This window comes from Ruditapes philippinarum, unplaced genomic scaffold (genome assembly GCF_026571515.1).
Source record: "Ruditapes philippinarum isolate M1 unplaced genomic scaffold, ASM2657151v2 ctg1584_1_1_1_1, whole genome shotgun sequence".
Taxonomy (NCBI): Eukaryota; Metazoa; Mollusca; class Bivalvia; order Venerida; family Veneridae; genus Ruditapes; species Ruditapes philippinarum.
In genome coordinates, this window is record NW_026864517.1 from 302323 (window position 1) to 326008 (window position 23686).

Sequence of the window (23686 nt, forward strand, 5' to 3'; positions counted from 1 at the left end):
TGTGTTTCGCTTGTAAGGAACAGAATCTGGTATCTATTCATTTATTACCTCGAGAAATAATGTCATATGCTAGCAAATAATATCCACTTACTAAAGTTAAAGCTGTAATATGAAAATTGGCGTTATGTCTTGAAAAGGAAGTGTATTATGCGCTGCTTAACTTAAGATACATATGGTATTGTATGCATGTAACTGACAGACAGAACAGATGAAGCACACGTGCATGAAAATAGAAAAATGAATTTCTTCATGTAAATTGCTCTATTTATAGTGCAATTTGATCGTACTGAATCATCACATTTTGTATTGTAACTGCGTGTTGCTAAAAAGCTTTTTCGATGCACATACCGCATTAATAACTTAACTTTTTTCAATGCACATACCGCATTAACTTGAGAAAATATTAGAAATAAAAGGTCGCAAAGAATAGATAAACTTATAAAAGATTGACCTTGATTTTCTGTCAGAATGTTAGCCCCTTTCATCGTATTTCTGCCATCGATGGTAGCATTTAAAATAAGTATCTGCATACAACGGCAGCATTTTTTCTTTGACCGGACCAGATTGAACGTCTGTAAAACTTTCAAGAAAAGACTCACGGGCGTGACCCCAATGGTTAACGTATATATTAATAACACGAAATCCTGCCATTTAGTTAAAAATTGAGATATTTTGAACAAAATACAAGAATTTTTCACGGATTTTTCCGAAGCTGTCACTTTTAACCTGCTCAAAATAGTCTAAAACAGGAAAAACGAGTCCAAAATTATCTAATAGTATCTCATCTCTTATAAGTATCTAATAGTTTCAGAAATACCATGAAAGTGGCTGACATTCTGACAGAAATCCAAGGTCAATCTTTTACCAATTTCTCCATTCTTCGCGTCCTTTTAGTGGGAATTGAGACGTTAAACTATCATTTCTAATATTTTCTCAAGAAAGAAAAGTTATTATTGCGGTATGTAGTATTGTTTGATTTTATTAACCTGTCAATTCCATACTCATTATACGGTCAATGCACAGAATATATTAATATTCGGTAAATTCCGTGAGAGGTACGCAGTAAGATGTGATTGAATTCATCTAGTTTGTATGAATTAGTTACACTGACCGTTATAGCGAAATAGGGTAAACCAAGGGTATAGAATATCAAAATGTCCTAGATGTTGTAAGATCGAACAGTGTATGTCCAGGATTTTTTTCTTATTCATAACTATTTTCAAAAATTTTGAAGTTATGGTTGTTCTGTTTTATTATGTTTTGCACTCGTTTGTATTTATTATAGTTTTGTATATAATTGATACTAAAAATTTATTTGGATTATATTAAATAAATGTAATTTCGGTGCCGTAAAATACAATACAAAATGTGACAATTCAGTGTTTCTTATTTGTTTCACATCCGTGTAGACAATTTTGCAAGCGCTTGACCATTTTCTTTAAAATATATTGTTTGATTTTATTAACCTGTCAATTCCATACTCATTATACGGTCAATGCACAGAATATATTAATATTCGATAAATGTTCGGTAAATTCCGTGAGAGGTACGCAGTAAGATGTAATTAAATTCATCTAGTTTCTATGGACTAGTTACACTGACCGTTATAGCGCAATAGGGTAAACCACGGATATATAATATCAAATGTTCTACATATGTTGTAAGATCGAGACAGTGTATGTCCACGGCTTTTTTCTTATTCATAAATATTTTCAAAATTTTCGAAGTTATTGTTGTTCTGTTTTTAATATGCTTTGTACTCTTTTGTCAATACTATATTTTTGTATATAATTGATACTGAAAATTCATCCGGATTATAATCAATAAATGTAATTTCAGTGCCGTAAAATACAATACAAAATGTGACAATTCAGTGTTTCTTAGTTGTTTCATTCCGTGTAGACAATTTTGCAAGCGCTTGACAATTTTCTTTAAAATATACCTAAAATAAAGAGAAAATAAGTCTAAAAAGAATGTCAAAAAAGGGATCGAACCTCGGACCTCTCATACATTAGGTAATTACTTAACCGACTGTGCTATTGCGGATGTTACGAGAACCTTCATTAAGTTAGTGGGAGTTTTCCAAACGTTAGTGATATACTCCATATTAATTCTCGTAAAATAAACGGACAAAACCGAAGTGGGATCGAATATTTAAATGAGTGCTATAATGTATTCATTATTGACAGGTCAATAAAATCAGACTATATGTACATCGAAAAAGCTGTTTAGCAACACGCGGTTACAATACAAAATGTAATGATTTAGTACGACCAAAAGGGTAGATATTTGGCTTGCATGACCCCAATGGATGAACGTCTATATCCATTACACGAAATCCTGCCATTTAGTTAAAACTTGAGATATTTTGAACAAAAAACAGACATTTTCACGGATTTTTCCGAATCTATCACTTTTACCCTGCTCAAAATAGTCTCAAAACAGGAAAAACGAGTCCAAAATTACCTAATAGTATTTCCAGTCAATGGACAATAGTTTCATAGCAATGGAATGGGCCGTATTTGTGTAATATAGTCTGATTTTATTGACCTGTCAAAAATGAATACATTATAGCACTCATTTTAATATTCGATCCCACTTCGGTTTTGTCCGTTTATTTTACGAGAATTAATATGGAGTATATCACTAACGTTTGGAAAACTCCCACTAACTTAATGAAGGTTCTTGTAGTATCCGCAATAGCACAGTCGGTTAAGTGATTCCGCAATAGCACAGTCGGTTAAGTGATTATCTAATGTATGAGAGGTCCGAGGTTCGATCCCTTCTTTTGACATTCTTTTTAGACTTATTCTCTCTTTATTTTAGGTATATTTTAAAGAAAATCGTCAAGCGCTTGCAAAATTGTCTATACGGAATGAAACAACTAAGAAACACTGAATTGTCACATTTTGTATTGTATTTTACGGCACTGAAATTACATTTATTGATTATAATCCGGATGAATTTTCAGTATCAATTATATACAAAAATATAGTATTTACAAAAGAGTACAAAGCATATTAAAAACAGAACAACCATAACTTCGAAAATTTTGAAAATATTTATGAATAAGAAAAAAAACCCTGGACATACACTGTCTCGATCTTACAACATATGTAGAACATTTGATATTATATATCCGTGGTTTACCCTATTGCGCTATAACGGTCAGTGTAACTAGTCCATAGAAACTAGATGAATTTAATTACATCTTACTGCGTACCTCTCACGGAATTTACCGAACAGTTATCGAATATTAATATATTCTGTGCATTGACCGTGTAATGAGTATGGAATTGACAGGTTAATAAAATCAAACAATATAATTATAATACCAACCAAATTTATAACCTACCTGTACCGAGCGGTAAATTTCAGCTATCTGCCATCACTGCAGTGATACGGTAATACGGTGTGTAACTGTCTCTCCACTACTATTTTGCTTTGATTGTCACTCAGGCCTATTTTTTTTTATGCGTTTATTTAAGGTCGCCGCCGGAAAGCCCATATGGGCGACCGTACACTCAAGTCGGGCCATCCTAGAGCGTCCCGCCGAGATTTTTTCGTCGATTTTTTTCCAGCTTTTATTGGTGGAGGAAGACCCCAGGTGCCCCTCCGGGCATTATTTCAGGCCTATTGGCCTTGAGCGTGATTATATACTCGAACCGTGCATTATTCTACCACAATGCACACAAAATTGTAATCTCTTTCCTAATAAGAAACTCACAATCATTTGCAGTTTGTCGTTTGACTAGTTTTGGTTCATTCGTTACCACACCGTTTTACCGGCGCCAATGATGGCAGTTACATTGAGTAAAATCTAACAGTTTGTGATTCCAAACCGTATGTGACGTCAGTGACATTTGTCTCGCAATAGTTAGACCGTTGCCGGGCTTTTCCTTTTAATTGTGACAACCTCTACAAAGATCAATCGATATACAAGAAACTATGGTAACATCTAATTAGGTTTATGTCAATCTACAAACAAGTAATTACAGCAACTTTTCACAAAAAATTGTGTTTACCTCTACGTATGACTTCACATGTTGCACTGACTGTGGTCATACTTTTTTCTTGAACCTAAAGTCCAAACACGAGCTGCAATATCACTGATTTGATAAAAATGTCAACTGCCTCTTGAAAATTTTGAATTTGATCCAAATTTCCCGAAATATTAAAGTAGATGTAAATACGAGATATTATTGATCATGAATAGGATTGAGGCGTCCTCCCTGGCAATGTTGACGTGATTTGCAAACTTTAGCAAAATTAATGTTAACGAAAAAGAAAAAAAAAAGAAAAGAAATTGCAAGCAGTGAAGACGACATCATCGTTGCTTGATGAATTTACATAACAACTTGAAATTATACATTCATCTTGCAAAACATAATTTTGATTTATCATAGATAACAAACATAGGTATCATAAACATGGGTTTTACCTCAATTTTGTTTCGTTTTGGTCTATGAATTCAATTTCAGTCTTAAGTTTTTGCAAGTGATATTATAATATGGTATTTAAGACCGAAAGGACATGTGGCCGATCAAATTTGCATCGAAAACAGCCAGGTAAGTGAAATTTAGTTATTCAAATATAACTTTGTTTGATAGCTAAATAACGTTAATGATGATGATGATAATCACAATAATAATAAAGATAATAATATAACAAATTAATAATAATAACAGACATAATAACAGGAAAATTATTTAAATCTTAGTCTTTGTACGTGTTTAAGGAAATCTGATAAAGGGGAATACCTCTTAAAGTAGGTAAGGTAGAGTTACTGTTCTTGCATATTGCGTTTTCTACAAATGATATGTCAGTGGAGTAAGACATAGGTAAATCCTTCAATTACTTTTGGAGTTAAGCTCTGGACAAAACTTTTAAAGAAAAATACCAAAAACCAGTCGGCTATGAACGAAGCCATCCGATTATGTTGGTTTCCAAACTTAAAAGCGCTGCGCATTTTGAACACGGCAAAGCTGGGGCTACGTTTGAATGTATCGAAAGATTTGGTAAATGGAGGAAAACGGCGATAATCTTGATGTTTATTTCGGCTGTTGCTTTGTTTATATTACCGTTGAAGTTTAAAATTGACCATCATCGTGAAGAATTACATCTTCTGTGTCGATGGACCAAAGGATTATGTGAAAATATTGGAAATGGAATAAAATACATGGTGATTATGACGGTAGAGGTGCGGATTTTTTCCGGCGAACATTTTGATCTTGTGTATTATTATAGATGTTGAAATATGATTTTTTTTTTTCAAAACAGCTTAAATTAAGTTTTTTTGATATATAGATCAGTACATGTGCTGGGATTGACAAAATGCATTTTATTTGGATTTTAAAGGCGTTTTGAGCTCCAAACCCCAAGTGTCTGTGATGTTCATGTTTCCACGTGTGTACTTTAGGCACCGTACAACTTGAACAATAGTTAAAGATGTGGACACCGCATTATTCGTCCTTAATTCACTGTAGTTTTTTCTGTTGCTTTTTTAGTAACGTCGATTATTCAACATATATACAGCTTACGCGATTTACTGTAATTAATAAAATGAAATACATGTACTAAGATTTTAAATTTGGCGTTGATTTGAGAAATACATGGACAAAGTAAAAAGCAGTAAGGCGAAATCAAGATAGATAAAATGATATTTCAAAAAACTATAATCTAATTATAGGCGCATTATGCATCAGAAATCAATATATTTATTTAATTCTTCAGAAATGTCAAACATTTGTTAAATAAAGTTTAGATAATGGATTAACAGCATTTTAGATGTTTTACAACTGAAGAATTAGCGCTGAACATGCAGTCATGTGTTGTAAAGGTAGCAAAATGTAAACAAAATAGTATTTTGACTTCCATACAAAATACTAATTAACTATAAATGTACCTATTGCAAAACATAATATCAAAGTCATAAAAGATAGTTTTTATATATGGCAAATGAGTATTTTTTGAAACTATAACAGGATACCAAAAATAAAAAATAAATGTTTTTGGAAAATAAAAAAATGATAGCATTTCTGAGGCATAATGGGCCTTTAAGCAATGTTACTCTCACTAACCAGATAGAAAAATCCTTAAATGTTACTAAAAATAGCGGTGTTGGAAAATCTTATCTCACATGGGCTTATCTCACACTCAACGTGCAGCAGTTCTAAATAATACGCGATTCACTCCTATTTTAACAAAAATTAAACGTCAAAAGGTCAAAATGTATTAAAAATTTGTAAGCTAATCTATTAAATTGTCTACGGAATCAAAATAGATTGATATTAACTTTCACACTGCAATGAGTCCTACTCTACCTAGATCCGCCCTTTCCAACGATCTGTTACTAAAAATAGCACACTTTAAAATATCGAAACGTTCTTCGTAAAATCGGATATTATGACCCTTGCCTGAAAAACATTCATGTTTTTTGTTATGATAACGATGACGATGCTTTTTGATGACGAATCTCATTTTGATATATTTTAATTGAATATTCGGCCAAAATAACCGAAAAAGTAGAAAAATCTTTGCAAACGGTAAACGTTTTTTTGTCAACCATTGAAGTATGGACTGAATTCCTTATAAACACTTATATTATGGCACTTTCCGTTTTTAATATCGATGTGTTTCATCATGATAACCTTGCTTTTTCATGAGGGGTCTCATATAAATTTATTTTCATTAAATTTTTCACACATAAACTTGGTCAGAAGATTTTTTGCTTTTTAATCATAGAAAGTCAGGCGCCTAAGCCCCGCCCCCTTTTCAAAACTAGGTACGTTGTAATGGGCGTAGCAAGTAGATTCACTGATATTTGTGTGTTCAGGTGAGTGAGAAAAATAATCAACCATTGGGTTAGATAGAGGATAGGGAAATCCCAACCCTCGGGCAATCGGTTCCATCGGGAACTCGCCAAGGCTCGTTCACGATGGAACCGATCACCCTCGGGTTGGGATTTCCCTATCCTCTATCTAACCCAATGATAGATTCTATTATTCCATATCGAGCTTGTGTGCAATGATGGTCGTATCTTTGCATGTGTTACATGACGTAAGTACAGTTTTATATAGAATCTTTACAAATATGATGAAAATAATACTGCAAGTTGCATTCAGAATTCAGAACATGTTAAATGATCTCAATGCATTCTGAAATTTGACAAAAAAAAACAAAAACAACAGAAATTGGAATCTAAAATAAAATTGTTCCATTTAGTTTTATTGTCTAAAATACAGAATGGTAAAACTGTGCATCGTACTGGTTTTGTGTGCGTCATACATGACGTCAGCAGTTAGTGAAACTTGCAACGAGACGCCATCATGTTCCCTTTTTCCAAACCAAGACCGTGGCGTTGTTTCTGTAGAAGATGTTACTCAGGTAAAACTTACATTCTTTGTTTAGAAATGTTTATAATATCACGATATTTTTTTGCCACTGTAGAAGTCACCTGTTTCCTACCGAAATTCTGTAAATGTGTACGTGAGGTGAGGTTTGAAAAAAAATCCGACCCATTGTTTTATGGTGGCTGATTTGTTACACTTGCGCGCCCTTTCTTTAATAGCGACAGCACGACAAAGCGCCAAAACGACACGTTATCGCCTTGTCATCTTGTCGTCCGGTCGCTGGCAACACACCAAAAGGTGCGTTGACTCGCATCGTGTGGCGCGATGACACATTGTCGCTTGACTCATATGGAAGAATTCGCCCATTGTCGCTTTGATGCTCGCGACAACGAGCCATGCGACAGCACGATGAGAAGCCAACCCTTCGATATATGACAAGCAACAGGACGACAAGGCAACAACGCGCCGCAGTTTGTCGAAGTACGTTGCGACAAGAAGAAAGAGCGATTTCGATATTTGTTGTGTTATCGCAAGCCACAACGCACCGTGTAAACATGTAACAAATCAGCCACCATAGGACTTCATATTTGGACAAGACTTATAAAAAACTAAACTGATGCTTGGTACTTTACGGTAATTTATCCCGTGAGCAACCGTATCATTTTAACAGAAAAAATCAAATCATGATTGTTTTGTTGAGGCTTGTATATTGTTCATATCTGACAAATATTAAGATAAAAACAAAATCAAACCGTGGTGAATACATACATATACTCGTATAATATATGTTCTGTAGATTTGATATTAATGATTTATAGTTGTAGCTACAATATCATTTGCTGGTGACAGACGATACTATGTTGTCGTCTGACTTTACTTTAATGTGTTCAGTTATTCAAGTCATACGGCACAAAACTCCTTCAAATATCATTTCGAAGAGCAAAGCCGGATTCATAAAACTATAACCTGTAAACATTTGCCACGTGCATTTTGAATTTGTATTAATGTAACTATAATTAATGGTTCAATTCTTAAATTGCATCATAGGTCATTTGAATATTCTACGTATAAAGCACTGTGATCATGTGTTTTTCCATTCAAGCGTGACTTATGGGCTATATAACTGAAACGATTAATATTGAAAGGCGCCTTAACAGTCTTGCATCTCTTTCATTCAGTTTATCCCTGTGTATTTTCACCGGAGGTCAAGCTGAAATTAGACAGCCTCCGGCTGAAAAAAAGAAAAAAAGTAAGTTATGAGACTGATTCTAGTTTGAAATGACGGTTTGTTTTAGTAATAAATGACGGTTTGTGTTAAGTCTAGCATAAGTAGGTAGGCAGGTTATCAGACAGGAAGAAAGATTAGTAGATAAACAAGTATGTAAGCAGGTAGGCAGGCAGGTAGGTTTAAAGGTAGCCAGACAGTTATATAGACATGCATGCGCGTGGATATGTTGGCGGACAGAAATGTAGACAGACATGCAGGAAAACAAGATCACATGTATGCAGGCAGATGTATTGGCAGGTAACCATGTAGACAGACATGCAGGAAAACAAGATCACATGTAGGCAGGCAGATGTATTGACAGGTAACCATGTAGACAGACATGCAGGAAAACAAGATCACATGTAGGCAGGCAGATGTATTGGCAGGTAACCATGTAGACAGACATGCAGGAAAACAAGATCACATGTATGCAGGCAGATTATTGGCAGGTAACCATGTAGACAGACATGCAGGAAAACAAGATCACATGTAGGCAGGCAGATGTATTGGCAGGTAACCATGCATAGACAGAACATGCAGGAAAACAAGATCACATGTAGGCAGGCAGATGTATTGGCAGGTAACCATTGTAGACAGACATGCAGGCAAACCAGATCACATGTAGGCAGGCAGATGTATTGGCAGGTAACCATGTAGACAGACCATGCAGGAAAACAAGATCGCATGTAGGCAGGCAGATGTATTGGCAGGTAACCATGTAGACAGACATGCAGGAAAACAAGATCACATGTAGGCAGGCAGATGTATTGGCAGGTAACCATGTAGACAGACATGCAGGAAAACAAAGATCGCATGTAGGCAGGCAGATGTATTGGCAGGTAACCATGTAGACAGACATGCAGGAAAAACAAGATCCGCATGTAGGCAGGCAGATGTATTGGCAGGTAACCATGTAGACAGACATGCAGGAAAACAAGAATCGCATGTAGGCAGGCAGATGTATTGGCAGGTAACCATGTAGACAGACATGCTAGGAAAACAAGATCACATGTAGGCAGGCAGATGTATTGGCAGGTAACCATGTAGACAGACATGCAGGAAAACAAGATCGCATGTAGGCAGGCAGATGTATTGGCAGGTAACCATGTAGACAGACATGCAGGAAAACAAGATCGCATGAAGGCAGGCAGATGTATTGGCAGGTAACCATGTAGACAAACATGCAGGAAAACATGTAGATAGGCTTGCAGGTAGACAAACACTTCAATAATGTAATATCCTTAAATATCAAATCATTGTATAATTATTTTCATGATACAGAAAGTGCAGGGAAAGCACTGGATATTGATTTACGTCTCAAAGATTTCACCATTACCGCAGACCTATGGAAAATGTAACTTCAGATGGAATACTCCTGACTCTGACCAGAATATAAGGATGGAGTTAATGTGCTTGTAAGTTTCAAAAACAGGTTTGGATTTACTCTTACCCTCTAGATACATTAAATGGACTTGTCCACCTTTCAATATGGAAAAAAAACCATTCTCAGATGACACTAATGTGCCGGCAGATCTTGGTCCGGATAGATTCATGTGCGGCAGGGTAAAGGTTACTTAAATTGGTGCCTACTGCTTCAGCCCGGTCATACCAAAACCATATAAACATTTTATATTGGTAGCTTTTCATAATATATATAATATCATTATATATATAGGCCCTTTATAGAGGGTATATTTATTTGTGCACGTTTCGTCAGATAATTATTAAAGTTAATTTAAATCTATATAAGTATACGTCTACTGTAAATTCATGAATAAATTATAATTTTCTGCAACTGTAGACATTTTGTTGTATTATAAATGTGTTATGAAATATTTTGAAAAGGGTCAAATTTAGTAATGTAATATAAACCTGTCAAAAAAATTTTATAGCCAATGAATATACGTAAGGTTGAAATAAATATCAGTTATTTGACTTTCATTTCTGTTCTTTGATTATATTGCTTTACAACCTTTCCATGTCAATTGTACAACACGTTGAATAAGTGAAATAACAAGGAAACGCTGATTTTTAAGGTTCTTTCGGGGATTTTTTTTGGCCCTTATATTATAGCCGAATACTCGGTCATATCCCCCCAAATGAAAATAATTATATTAAGAAAAAAAAAATTTCCCGTTTGAAAGTTTAACAAACTAAAAATATGTTAAATATAAAATTCTAAAATCTCTGAAAATAAAGGCTATTTCACTGTTATAGCTGATATAGAGCTTAAATATTTGAGGATGCCATCCTAAACAGTGATTGTTTGCATTTATTCAATCAAGATGCCATCCTAGACAGTGATGATTGTTTGTATCATTCAATCACTGCAACTTATCAGTCATGCATTTCCACCAATTTTTAACAAAACATCGCTGAAATTCGCAATAACATTATGGGTCATGTTTCCATAATCCTTGGAAAAAAACTGGACTCTATTTCTTATTTCTAATTATGTTTCAGCAATTCCACCTTAAAAGAATGCGGAAATTACGAAAGGATGATCACACGGAAAGTGTCTGACTGTAATCGAGCAGAGGAGAACGGTAGTGAATAAAACATCTTGAATAAAAGGAGTCATATATAAATATTTAGTTTCTATGAAATTTGATTTCTTTGATTAAAAGTACTACTTTTATATGCCATTGAACACATTAAAACGTTTATTTTTGTGATAAAGCCGATCAGATATAGCATATATCGTTTTAGAAACTGGGCAATCTCCCTTCTCTTATTTCGACAGAGCGGACAATTCCCCTGCCGTTATTTTACCAGGGCAGACAACTCCCTTCCGGTTGTTGTTTTTTTTTTCACCCTAGGCAATCCCCCATCAGTAATTTTGACAGAGCGGACAATTCCCCGGCCGTCTCCTTTCTTTCCTTCGGTATGTGCACGTCGTAGAGAATGCACAGGGCATTGACAGAAGATTTGGAGCTTGGCTGAATTTTTTTACCAATGACACGTCGACAGTTCATGATCCGAGCGTTGTTGTTATATACAGTACCTTTGCTTGTATAACATTCCTCTAAGGTCTACCTCCTCCTTATCATGTTGTCTAATGTAACTATACATTTAGGTTCTCATTAGGACTTCAAATCACTTGCCCCTCACCGCTGTGGGTTCGAATCCCGACAGGGACTTTGGATTCTTTCATGTGAGGAAGCTATCCAGCTAGCTTACGGAACGTCGGTGGTTCTACTCAGGTGCCCGTTCGTGCCTGAAATAATGCACGGAAGGGCACCTGAGGTCTTCCTCCACAAATAAAGCTGGAACGTCGCGATATGACCTTTACTGTGTCGATGTGACATAAAACCCAAAACAAACAAAACAAAACAGGTTCTCATTGACCGCCGTACAGTGACCTACTTTTTGCTCGAAATTCAAATCATTATTGTCCGTGGAAATTGCATGGAGGTCAATTATCAGGACTTTGTGCTTCAAAATTAACCCTTAAAGGGCATGTCCGTGGTCCGTGCTCGACAGCGAAAGCTTCTTTTTGTGCATAACGGGCGGATGGACCCTCATTAAGCAAAGAACAACATACGCGTGCGCACAAACGTACGTATACGTACATGCAATTCTCTCATAAATCGAGTGTCTATTAAGCCGATTCAAATAAACAGCCGGCGGGGAATTGTCGGCCCTAATAAAAAATAGGGGATCAGAATTGTCCGCTATGTAAATTCAATAGATGCGACTGAAGGGTAATACCAGTTAGTGTAAATATAACATATGCGGCTGTGCTGATATGCTTTACAGGTTGCATTCATTAAATCAAGATGCCATCCTAGACAGTGATTGTTTGCTGTAGTATAATACTTTATTTCGCGTTTTTAGTAGTTGTTTATCAATACAACAGTTAATGTGATTTTAGTGTAATTCCTTATTTCGCGTTTAAATACTTTATTTCGCCTTTTATTAATTTATTTCGCGTTTTTAATGGCTTTTAATACAATTGTAGATGCAATTGTAGTGTTATACTTTATTTCGCGTTTTAATGGCCGTTAACACAACAATGAATGCGATTTGAGGGTAATATTTTATTATTAATATGTGTAAATACAACAACGGATGCGGTTGAAGTGTGACATTTTATGTTTTACAGGTGTAAATAGAGCAATGGTTGCGAAGTTTTACAGTCAGGATTTGAACGACTATTTCTGGTACTACGCGTGTTATGAGTACGACAATGACGACAAATGCACGACGGGATTTCTAGATCTTCTCGTCTGCAAATCTAGATACCCTGGTACGTAGATAATTTAACCATTTACCTATTGAATTTGTGAAATAGATTTGTCTTGCTTTGAATCTGGAACAGTACACTCATAGATTAAGGGAGTTCAGTATATAATAACAAAAATAGATATATACAAACAGTAAAACCTATGTTTTTCTATACGGCGGCAAAACCGAATCATTTAAATGTAAGTTATATAGTTAACGTAAAAACATGAGTCAACATGATCTGCTTTATTTCTTTCTAAAAGGTCCTTTTTATGTAATTCTATTTGTTGTTTTCTCGTATAGAATGTACGCAATATTCTCTTTGGAAACTATTCAACGCTTGTCATTCAAATGACTTGGGAGTGTCACATAGAAAATTTCATCTTAACAACCGTATGGAAATACAAAAATGTATAGATCAAAGAATGTTTCTAAACTCAACACTAAACACTGTATCATAATAAAATGTTGAGTTCTGCTCGTGAAATGAGTTTGTAAAATGGAGTATGGACGTTTACTAACATCCATGGACAGGCTCACTAACATCCATGGACATGCTCAATAAAACCGAGCCTGCAACATTTTCAATTGTGTCGTATTATCCGCCCTTAAATAATTTAATTTGATATAGAGTTTAATTATATTTTACGATGTTGAATGACAGTTTCTTTACATGATTGGTCACTTTGAACAGCGTATATAACGGACACATTTTTGTTTGGTTTATTGTCGCACCAACACAGTATAGGTCATATGGCGTTTTTCCAGCTTTACTGGTGAAGGAAGACCTCAGGTGCCGATCTGTACATTAATTCAGCCACAAACGGGAACCTGTGTACAGCCACCGACGTTCTGAAAGATAGCCGGATAGCTTTTTCACTGCTGGCGAGATGCAAGTGGTTTGACGTCATTAACCATTCGGCAACGGACGCCCATTCCGTTTTGTGGCTTGACCAATTTTGAATGTTAATATGTTTTTGTTGTTTGCTAAAAAAAACTTAATGTAATCTAATTTTTACAAAAAAAATAAACGGTGTCAAACAGCTTTGCACCTGAATTGTCGTTCAGGTATTCGGTGTCTGGTTTGTATTTGGTCGTTGTCTGGTCAATGTCTTATCGTTGTCTGGTCTGTGTCTTGTCGTTGTCTGGACTGTGTTTGGTCGTTGGCTGGTCGTTTTCTGGTCTGTCTGGTCTGCGTCTGGTACCAAAGTGTTTGCAAAGGCAAATGGGATAGCTATCGGCAGGATTTAACTATCAAATTTATATTTACATCTACAAATGTATATATTTATATCTTTAATAATACTAGTATGTGTTGAAATGCATTAACAGAGTCTGACGATAGTGAACTTGACCTACAAGGATTTCCCTGGCAACTAATAGCCTCCGACCTGAAATATCATTTCAACATGGATATGTCGGATGACAGAATGATGTTTTCATGGAAAGGATCAGGTAAGGATCTTCATTTTTTATGCAGTTTAGTATTCTAAAGGCAATGAATAGCAATAATAATATTGTTGTTGTTAAATTGTTTCTTGTTGGGAAAATATATTTCATCTATGTACGAGGGGTGTTTAAGAAATAATGTGTTTACCATTTATAATGAAACTGTTGATTTTTTGGGGTATTTTTAGAATGTGGATTTGATGGCAAAGTGGTTGTAACAAGCGGAACACACAATGGCAATTAGCTTTCTTTTGTACTCGCTTTTATTTTAGATATTTTATACATTCTAAATTTTAATCAACGAGCATATACTGGTAGCCTGTCTACATTTATAATAGTCAAATACAATGTACACTATGTCGGAGGTTGGACTCTCATGATTTGCCTTCTGCTTTGGACAGTTACCAGTGCATGATTATTTTGTTTACTTTAAAATTGAATTTATTGAAATTGAAGCAGAACAGGAAATTGTAAATATGTGAGTTATACATTAAATGTCAAAAGTAAATCTCTTGAATTAAAAAACAACAACAACAACAACAAAACAAAGCAACAATTGATGTTTAAACTACATGTATAGTGTTATAAAAAAAAACTTTCCTTTGACTGTTAAATTTGTATTTATAATTGTGTTGACCTATTCTTGTACTAAAGTATCATAACTATAGCATATCTCACATTCAAATTCATAATAAATCATGTATACTTTACTGGGTTTTGTTATAATATTAAAGCAATTTTTGTAAAAACAACAAAAAGGGGAAAATCTCGCAAAATAACCTTACTATAACACAAATTCAACTTTTGCTGTCGAGTAGGGAAACCTAGACATGCCACCAATAATATCCCTCAATGGTTAATTTTTAAGCATAAACTGGTGATAATTTATCTCCATGCAATTTCCACGGAGTATCAGCCAAAGATGTGAAGTTTGAGGCAAAGGTTGGTCACTGTTCAGCGGTGAAAGGGAGGTAGCCTTAAAAGGGCTGTTATTGCCAAGCAAAGGACCATCTTACAAGCCGTAACTCTCTGGAAAATATGTCCAAAATAAGACAAAAAAAAAAAGGAAATGAAACAACAATTATAACAAATTGGTAAATATCTAATTTTGGACTCAGTAGCATACATGTATATTCATAATATTATCATTTATGCGTTGGAATGAAAAAAAAAGTTCTGTGTCGTCAATATTGAATGAAAATAGCCATGACGTCAGCGGCTGCAAAACCTGAAAAGGAAACAAAATACGTCACGTTCTATTACCTATCTATTATTATACACTCTTATCTATACAAACACGTGACTGTTTCATATAATTCCCACATTGGACTCTGTACAATGTATATGTTTTGATTTTCCCATAAAGATGAGTACGTATGAATTTTTCCATGTAACGTCAATAACGTCAAGGATTATGTTAGACGTAAACAACAAACGTATTCAATTGAAAGAGCTTCATTTGAATGACGTTAATATCAGAATATTCATATATTTATTTCGTAAGACTGTGTCCACTGTGTAAAACTTTGTAAAGCTGTGTTGAATATTATGGTATTAATTCCAAGATTTCACTTACATAACACTTTCATGGCAAATCAGTTATAGTCAAATTTTCGAAATTGAATATATTGTTAACGTGTATCCCATAGTTCGTTCAATGCGACTTAATTCCGAAATATGCTCATTGTAAATAAGTTATAAATGATAGAGCCAATTGAGCTTATAGTATAGCACATAATCAATCAAAAAATCAAATAAAAACAACTGATTAGAGAAGTTTCCCCTTCTGTCTGCATGAGGTGTATGTCAATACCTTCCTGTACAGCACCTTAGTCTTCAAACTGCATGTACATGTAGTATATATCAAATTATCAAAGTAGGGAATAGAGGTTACAAAGTAAGTTAGAGTATGTGTTACCATTTTTGTTAAACGCTAAATACATGAAAATAAATATAATGGCATTTGCTAGTTCTTATAAAGACCTTGGTAAAAGAAACATTTGAGCAGAAAACATTTGGGGATCACTGATCTCAAAAATGCTCCCCCTTCTTTTTTGCTTAAAATGTTTCTTTTCTCATTTTATAAGATCTTGCAGTTTCAATAAATTCTATTAGAGCGGTTTTCTGCTTTTTACCATAATTACTATAACATTCCCCCGCACAGACTTCTTTTTCATTTATTTTTATGCTTGCACCCGCATTTCGTTGGCAAGCAAAAAATTGGGGAGTACATTTTTTTTTAAATCGTTTTTACGTTTATCATACTTCATTATATTTATAATGCACGAGGTATGATCAAAAAGTTCTCGGCCCGATATACTTCTAGCCACTACACTGCCATTTACAAACGATACGTCGATACCGATATCTTATTAAAGATTACTGACAGAGTTACACGCGGTTAGTAACATAAGTAGAGGGGGTGTCATTTAGACCAAATGGAGAATGTTGAAATCAGAGCCGTTATTAAGTACCTCTATAAGAAAGGGATTTCCCGTTAGGAAATCCATGCCAATTTCATGGACACACTTGGGAAGGAGTCTCCTACCTATAGCACTGTGAAAAAATGGGCTGCTGAATTTAAGAGGAACAGGGAGAGCATTGGAGATGATGAGCGACCTTGGCGGCCAAAAGATGCCATCAACGATGAAACTGCCGAAGCTGTGCACGATCTGGTCATGTGCGACAGAAGGCGAGACCTGCGAAGCATTGCTAGTGAAATGGGTATAAGCTTTGGTTCAATTCTGGCAATTCTGATTGATGTCTATAGCATGTCAAATGTTTCCGCTAGATGGGTCCCCAGACAGTTGACTGACGACCAGAAACGGACCAGGCTTGGCATTGCAAGATATCTTTTGTCTCGCTACAAAGATGAACCTAATTTTATCTACCGGATCGTAACACAGGATGAAACATGGGTCCATTACTTCGGTCCAGAATCCATGAAACCCTGAGTCATCCCCGCCGAAGAAATTCAAAGGGGTGCCATCAGCGCAGAAGATGATGGCTTCAAGTTTTTGGGATAATCAGGAGATAATCATGATTGACTATCTTGAGCAAGGCCGTTCCATAAACGTTACGTACTATGCAAACGAATTGAGACGTCTGCATCAAGAAATCGCGCTTATAAGGAGGGGCAAACATGCTCAAGGCGTACACACATCCCAAGTTGTGATGGCTGCTGCAACTGACTTCGGCTTTGAAATTTCCCCCATTCCTCATATTCTTCGGACTTTGCCCCCTCTGACTTCTACCTGTTTCCGAAACTGAAAACCAAGCTTCGTGGTAGACGTTTTGGAAGCAATGAAGGTGTCATGGAGGCAGTCAATGAGTTTTTGATGACCAAAATAGAGAGTTCTATTTTGAAGGGTTAAACAAGTTGGAGCACCGGTGGGCAAACTGCATTGATGTAGATGACGATTATATTGAAAAACAAGACCATTAGTTGGGTTCTCTAACTACCGGAAGTACATTGGGCAAATCCTAGTAAGAGCGCTATTGTTAAAGTTGTACATATTTCATACCCGTTTATCACTAATATACCTTTTAATTTCCCAGGATACCCGTAACTGTTTGATGTAGAATATAAAAACTGGGGATATACGGGATGCTGATCATAGCTGCATGTGTAATGGTGTGGAACAATTGTGGCCGTGTACATGACGTCATCAGCACACTGTCCAAGATGGCGGCTGATGAGAAACCGCCGCCAGGGGTCGTTTCTGAAATATTAGTAACAAAATCTATTTAAATTCGAACATGTAAATGACAAAAATGCATAAATAATATACTTTCTTAATATATCCTTGTATGCCTAATTTGTATGCTTGATATGCATGCTAATTTAAACTATACGGAAATGATATATACATCTAGTTCTTATGCATGTAAATACTCCAAGATATGATATCATGCATCTTTGATTTCAATATTTTCATAAATGTACACTTTCTATTCACATCCGAATTGTAAACTAATGAGTTGACATAAATAATATCTATGAAGATCTAAACAATTTACCCAAAAATTGAAAATAACTGAAATCTTTGAGACGCCATATTGGTCCACGATGAATGGATGATCCGGAAAGATTTAAACCATGATGTGATGTCACTTCCGGTTCCGTTGAATACAATATATGCACGTTCAGTATTATTGTTATAAAATGAAAGTTTCACCTGTTAAATTAAATGAAATGTAAACACAGAGACATAAAAACAACATTTCATTTTTAAAAAGACGTTTGCTATAGTTTCTTCATATTTTACAAAGAAGGAAAAAGGACAATGAAGGAAAATTCAAACTACTGTAGTTGTTTTATAAAAAAAAACAATCATAATTGAAGCACAATAGGGTCAACTTCTTTTCGGGTTAATTGCCACTGAAAGTTAGTCTTTAAATTTGCTTGTTTAGGCCATTTTCAAGAGCAGATAACTCAAAACTTCCTTTTTGAATAAAATTGAAGCATAGCATGTAAACATGTCAATAGAATGGTTTAAAACCATTATGACTAGAAATAAAAAAAATAAGAATGATTTTAAATAAAATAGGGTATCAATATACATTTGTACTTGACTTCGAGTAATGTTGTCTTGAATATATCTTATAGGAGTAAAAAACCTCACTTTCAGGACCAGATAACTCAATTAGAGGCCGAGACCCATAAATTATCGTTCATTAATTTTCTAAATTTGTAATTCTCTTTCACTGTACAACGTTTAAGAAAAATATGTTCTTTTCCTTCTTTGTCAATGTAAAAACACGGGGAAACTATACACGGAAACGTATTTAATGATTTGTCTCATTAAATCAAATAATGACACATATGTATATAATAACATATTCGAATCATATCTGTATTTGTGTTTCTACTTTAAGAAGTATTTGTGATTTTTTTTCATTGAAAATGATCAACAGGTTATAAACTGGTCATGAACGAAGTCATTTTTTTCCGTTGTACGTTGTAGTCACAAAAAAAATCAACAAAAAGCACTCTTGGTGTAAATCAACCAATTTGGAAACATCTCGGCTATAATCAATAACAACTAAAGTTAGACGGAAAGAGCCGAGAAGATGCGTTTGATCAATCAACGCCAGTTATGTGTTCGCATAGACAAGCTAAAAAGTATGTTTTCATTATAGATATACCTTAGTTATGCCTAAAAGTTTCCAAGTATCAACGACCGGATGTCTGTAATGTCTTTTACAGGAGGTGACGTCAGTCGTCATGCACGTTTCATCTGTGATTGTAGCATTTTCGCCATCTTTCCATACACGATAGATGTCACTTCCGGCGCCTGCCGTACCACGAAACACAAGCGTCCATTCTAAACAAAAAATAAATAATAACTGAATATTAATAGAACTTATCTTATTGCATCAAAAGAAAACAATATATAATGATGCAAACAATATGGCGAATAACTAACCTTTGGACGTTCTATGTATGTAAAGTCCTGTATATAAACTTATTATTATTCTTTTCCGAGTTCTGATAATATTTTTGCATAGAGATATACATTTCTCTATATTAAGTAGAACTAGATAATTATATACGTATAACCATTTACTGGCTATAAGAATATGAAGGTGTTACACATTGTTGAGTACTGTACTGAACGAAGCACCAGCCGAGTCCAATAGAGGTTTTGTAGCTGTGTTCCAATCAAATTTAAATAGATTCAGTATTGATGTAGAATGATCCTTTTATTTCACACCAGTATTTTATTAAACATGTTGGCAGAATTTTGTTACTTTGAGTACAGTATGGATTTATGGCTTTTTCGGACTCAGAAAATGAAAACAAATGAATCCAATACTGATATACAGTGAAAGCTCACGTGGTTCAAACAATGGAAATTCATATAACAGCATATATCTCTAATGAAAAAAATGTGAAATTTTGACATCAGATGTGTGACACATGTATATTCTGTGAATGCTTAAACATCTTAATATAATTTAAAGTTAATTATGATACCACCTTCCAAGCAACGCAATCCACCGTAGTTACTTTCACAAATGCACGTGAACGTACTGTTACCATCGATACAGGTGCCGTGGAATCCACAAGGACTGGATGCACAATCATCAATATCTGGAAAGAAACAGGAAGTTTGTTAGTGGTTATGTACATTTCATTCGCAGCGTGCATGCACGCTTCAGCAAGATCTATTGAAATAAATTTCGTAAGAAGACATTTTTAAAGATTACCACGCTTAAATTAGCAACCATCAAAGTGTTACCCCGAACACAAATTTTGAAAACCAACATCACTGATATCTTCGTGTTTTTTTACAATATTTTACAGAGTGATTATAAGATAATCATTATAAGAAAACGTGGAACATGGGTCCCAAAACAGTTCTAACTTAAATTATGTGTTTTATTTCTTATGTAATTATTTCAACAGGCATTTTCATTCTCCAGTTATAACAATAGAATCAGTATTTATAATTTTAAAAGAGTCTCAGTGAGCGGGAAAAACACAACGGTAGACAGAAGTAATAAAAATACATTTGAGCCGCGTCACGACAAAACCAACATAGTGCGTTTGCGCCGTCTGATCAAGATCCATGCTGTACGCTGTCATTTTCTCCACTAGTAATAGAGTTGGTAAGCGAACAGCATGGATCCTGATCCGACTGCGCGGATGCGCAGGCTGGTCTGGGCCTATGCTGGTCGCAAACCCACTATGTTGGTTTTGTCTGGACGCGGCTCATATTTTGTTACCTATACGTAATCATTGCCCTATTTCAAGTCTCTTTACCCTAACTTGTTTATTTTGAGACATACCATATTCACAGAACACTCCACCATATCCAGGAAAACAGCGACAGAGTGCGACACCATCACCTTCGAAACATGTTCCATTTCCGCAAGAATGGCCACATTTATTTTCAGTATTTTGTATACCTTAAATATAATTAACACATACAAAATTTATCTAAAAACACCATGTCGTATGTATTGATCGAATTTGTATTATAATTTTAAAATACGAGGGCTGATAATAGCAGTCATACCAATTTAATATTTTTCTCAAGTATGTATTTTCTACATTATTTCTAAATTAAAAAAGATAAAAGTAATTATAGCAAAACGCCTATCGTCATGGTTACATGATCAGCAATTCACGGAGCACAGAATAGCTTCTCGAATAAAAAGTTTATACAAATTACTAACTTGTTAACGAGGATCAAACCTACTGTGGGTTCGCGACATTTGTGTTGCAAAATTGACGTCAGTTTCAAGGACGTAACAACGGAATGTTATTAAACTTTACGGTAACGTTAATATGACACCATCTGAAATTTGGAAATTTATTTTCAAAGTCGATCCGACCAGAAATTGTTCAAGGCAACTAAATTGTATTTAAATGCCAAAACAGATCTAGAAGCTGAGACGACAGTGTTTTGAAAAAGATATCGCACCGGACGACCGAAAGTAGCACGGATTTTTGACGTTTTTGAAGTTGTCGGGTTGTTCCGGGACAATGTATATATTTTGTATGTAAAGACTACTAAAGTATTTTATTGTAAACGATGGACACAGCTAAATGTTTTGTTAGATTTGTTTGCTGGCAAACGAATGTAATACAAATGTACTGCTTTAGAGTAAAAAACTAGTATTTTATCTTTCTAGACAACCCTCGTACGTGTATATATAAAGATCAACAAAATATCACTTTAAATAAAGGACAGATAAATATGGCAACACCTACCATGTTCACAGAATTCACCGACAAAGCTGGGAAAACACGAACATGATAACCCAACATCTTTTATAACACATGTTCCGTTCTTGCATGGAAATATGTCGCATTCGCTGGAACCTTAAATATGAAGCAATTTTGATATATATATCAGTAAAAATATGAAAAGTGTGTTATAGAAATGTTTAGCTAAACACCATGTAGCTGTATAGTTTACCCCTATCCGTCATATCAGATAAGATGGCGTAATAAAATCTGATTTATTATTGAACTCTTTAAGTCAGTGACAACGTACCTTAAAATACATTTTGAACAAAACAAAAATAGATCTAAAAAATCGAGGTATTGAGGCATTCACACCTTTAGTTATATTTAATGCGCATAACCGATTAAAATTTAGAAAGGCAATTAAAAAAATTATGAAAAGAATTGCATGCATATTTATGTTGTGTCTGTTAACCATCATCAAAGTTAGAAATGATATTAGAAATGATGTGTCAAATGTTCTACTTCATATGAATCAGCTAATGATTCATCATGTACATCGTGGCATGTACGTATATGTACGGTGACTATAGGAATTTATTGAGGGGCTGTCTTAACATTATCGTTACAATGATATGAAGATGATTTAGTTATGTTTGATAAGAAATGGTGTTACGCATTACAGTACCTTTACAAAAAATGATTTTAGTCAAAGGTAAAGGCAAGTTTATTTGCAAAATAAAAAATCTAGTTTATAAAAAAAAAATAAGTACAAGTGATTACCTTTCACGACGACCGACTCTAAGTCTTGTTTATTTTCTTCAGTACACGATCCTAACATAAAGCCCAACAATACACTACCAGTAACGAGTAAAATAATAAATACAATCGTTAAAAATACAATTTTTGATAACTTAGAACGTCTAATTTGTACAACATCCTTTTTATTTTCCACTATTCCTCCGCGGTCTTGCCCTGGAATTTCATATATGCTTGAATAATGGTGATCAGGTTCTCTAGAACCGGTGTCTTCATATATATTTTCATTTCCGGTTGAAAATGGCTGCATTTCCGGTGGCACAATATTTTCAGTGTTCGTTGTTGACTGTCGTAAGTCTCTCTGACCATTATTCATTAAGTCCGTGTTATAATAACGATAGTCAAGTGCAGTTTCATCCATAATTAATTGATTATTATCAATAAAGTAGTGATTTCCGTTATATATTTGGCGATGTCCGCAAGTAAATTATTATTTCCTTTGATGTTTTGAAAAAAAAGTTCTTCAGTTCAATCATAATTTCATTTTTCTAGTTGCGCAACCTGTTGTACATATAAATTTAACTTACATTATCTGTAATATATGCAAGGTTTGATACGGATATAAAAAGGTAGTCATCATCGAAATAAATCCTACACACGCCAGTTTGTTATCTCTTTGCTGGTAAATTTGTCTGTTTGGTTATGTTCCACTTTAAAAGCTTTCTTTTAAGTCAATATTTGAAATGATTAAAGCCCTATATTGATATATGTATACACGCAGACACGATTAACCGAACAGTTAAAATACAATGATGATTAACTATAATAGTACATTGTTAACAATATAATTATATATTCACTTTTATACTTGCATATTTTTCAGGTCTAATTTTGTATTTCATGAAAAGACTTTACAGGTGGACAGATACTAGA

The 23686-nt window shown here is 34.6% G+C and overlaps 2 protein-coding genes across 3 annotated transcripts; one reads left to right on the top strand and one right to left on the bottom strand.

Annotated features, from left to right (window-relative positions):
• The first annotated feature begins 4435 nt into the window (after positions 1-4435).
• Positions 4436-14131, top strand: LOC132725874 (uncharacterized). Its single transcript, XM_060711063.1, has 5 exons — positions 4436-4568; positions 7245-7386; positions 9901-10034; positions 11083-11165; positions 12725-14131. Exons 1-5 carry the CDS (start codon positions 4534-4536, stop codon positions 12874-12876), a joined length of 546 nt encoding a protein of 181 aa, XP_060567046.1. The 5' UTR covers positions 4436-4533; the 3' UTR covers positions 12877-14131.
• A 1242-nt stretch (positions 14132-15373) lies between these two features.
• On the bottom strand, positions 15374-23514 carry LOC132725875 (fibropellin-1-like). Of its 2 annotated transcripts, XM_060711064.1 has the most exons (8): positions 22778-23510; positions 22019-22129; positions 21091-21210; positions 20279-20392; positions 19444-19622; positions 18316-18473; positions 17839-18017; positions 15375-15523 (listed from the first exon to the last, which is right to left on the bottom strand). In XM_060711064.1, the coding sequence occupies exons 1-8, from the start codon at positions 23172-23174 to the stop codon at positions 15480-15482; spliced, it is 1302 nt and encodes a 433-aa protein (XP_060567047.1). In that variant the 5' UTR covers positions 23175-23510; the 3' UTR covers positions 15375-15479. The 2 variants fall into 2 exon arrangements, with proteins under 2 accessions (XP_060567048.1, XP_060567047.1); XM_060711065.1 differs by lacking the exon at positions 22019-22129 and having other exon boundaries at positions 15374-15523; positions 22778-23514.
• Positions 23515-23686: the final 172 nt, after the last annotated feature.